This window comes from Bison bison, unplaced genomic scaffold (assembly GCF_000754665.1).
Source record: "Bison bison bison isolate TAMUID 2011002044 unplaced genomic scaffold, Bison_UMD1.0 scf7180017864334, whole genome shotgun sequence".
NCBI classification, from domain to species: Eukaryota; Metazoa; Chordata; class Mammalia; order Artiodactyla; family Bovidae; genus Bison; species Bison bison.
The window spans coordinates 1,316,481-1,317,883 of NW_011494906.1; the positions used below are offsets into that span (position 1 = coordinate 1,316,481).

General features: G+C 59.1%; 1 protein-coding gene across 1 annotated transcript in view; it reads right to left on the reverse strand.

The window, feature by feature from the left end:
* Positions 1–1,403, reverse strand: part of INCENP (inner centromere protein antigens 135/155kDa) — a 32,120-nt gene that overhangs the window by 26,684 nt on the left and 4,033 nt on the right. Inside the window, exons 3-4 of the mRNA XM_010854058.1 lie at positions 921–1,073; positions 5–94 (exon numbers count right to left, since the gene is read on the reverse strand). Coding sequence (XP_010852360.1) covers positions 5–94; positions 921–1,073 — 243 coding nt within the window. The remainder of the gene's footprint in view (positions 1–4; positions 95–920; positions 1,074–1,403) is intronic.

The following is a 1,403-nucleotide window of genomic DNA, read 5'->3' on the forward strand; positions in this document are numbered from 1 at the left end:
CTCGCCCACCACCGTGGCCAGCTTCTCCACCTTGTCCTTGCTGCGGAGGTGCCGGGAGATCCGCTGGCTGCTCCGCGTCTTTCTGCGGGACAACCTGGTAGAGGGGGCGGAGCAGAAGCTGAGGCGACCCAGTGAAGCGGGGAGGCTGCCCACAATTCCAGCTGGAGGAGCTGCCAACTCCAGGGGCCTCTGAAGCTTGGAGGCAGAAGACTGGGGTTCCAATTCAGGCTCTGCCACCTGTAGCCAAGACACCCCAGGTGCTCTTCTCTGAGCCTCAGTCTCCCTATCTGTGAACTGGGATGATGCCAGTCCTCACAAGACCGCTGGGAAGATTAAATTCCCATAAACCTTCTGCTGACTGGGTCAGACTGGGCCAAGCACCCTGCTGGCGGAATCGCTCCTTCTGTCGCTTAATCCACCAGACAGTCCCCGGGAGGCAGGGACCCTCATCCTCACTTTAGATTTCAGAAACTTGAGGTTCAGAAAGGTGGAACATTAACCCAAGGACACACAGTTGCTACACAGCAGAGCTGAGGTGTACACCCAGGACCATCTGACTCCAAGACCCAGCCTCTTTCCCCTGGTACTCTGAAACCCACGGTCGTTACAGGGGCAGTTAGAACCAGCATAGCAACAGGGAGCTGGGAGACAGCCAGCCCCCAGTCTACACCTCTGGTCACTCTCCCCCAAGCAGAAAGTCAGATTCTTTTGCTTCTCCCACCTCCAGAAACCCTCCCCATCCTCCGAGGCCCAGATCAAACACCACCCCTACCTAACGCACACAAGCTCTGGACTCCACAGTCTCCAGCCCTGCTTCATTTCCCTCAGCATGGCGCACGCAGTGCCCACTGCTCCTGATCTCAGTTAACACCTTTGAATCAAACTCTCCTTGTGGCCACCAAGCCTCCCGCCCCTCCTACCTTTTCCGGACGGGGTCTCTGTTTTCGTCCTGAGTGGAAGAAATTCGTCTCTTCTTCCGTCGGTTCTTCTGCGAAGGCGTTCTGGGCATCAGCTCAGGCTCTTTGCTGAATTCTCTGTTTGGTACGAAGACAGTGATGGTCGAGGCTGCCTGGAAACCACTGCCCCTCCCCCACCCAGCCAGACAGCTGCCCCTTTCCTGACAGCTGCTGGTCAAGCTGGGGTGACCAGTACCAAGCAAGCGCTCCAAGGCTGCGTAAGAGTCACCGCCAGGCACCTGGGGCTTCCTCAGGTAGACAAAGCAGGGGAGCAAGGTTGCCAGGCAGCCCTACCTTCTGAGGCGCAGGCCAACCCCTCTCCCTAGCCCGAGCATCTGGGGCACTCAGGAAGGCCCCCTGGCAGCCTGTCTTGCCCGGCAGGTGGGGAAGTGCCCTAAGACCGCAGCAGCCAGGCAGCGGTGCGTCCTGCCAGGGCGCCCCCCTCTT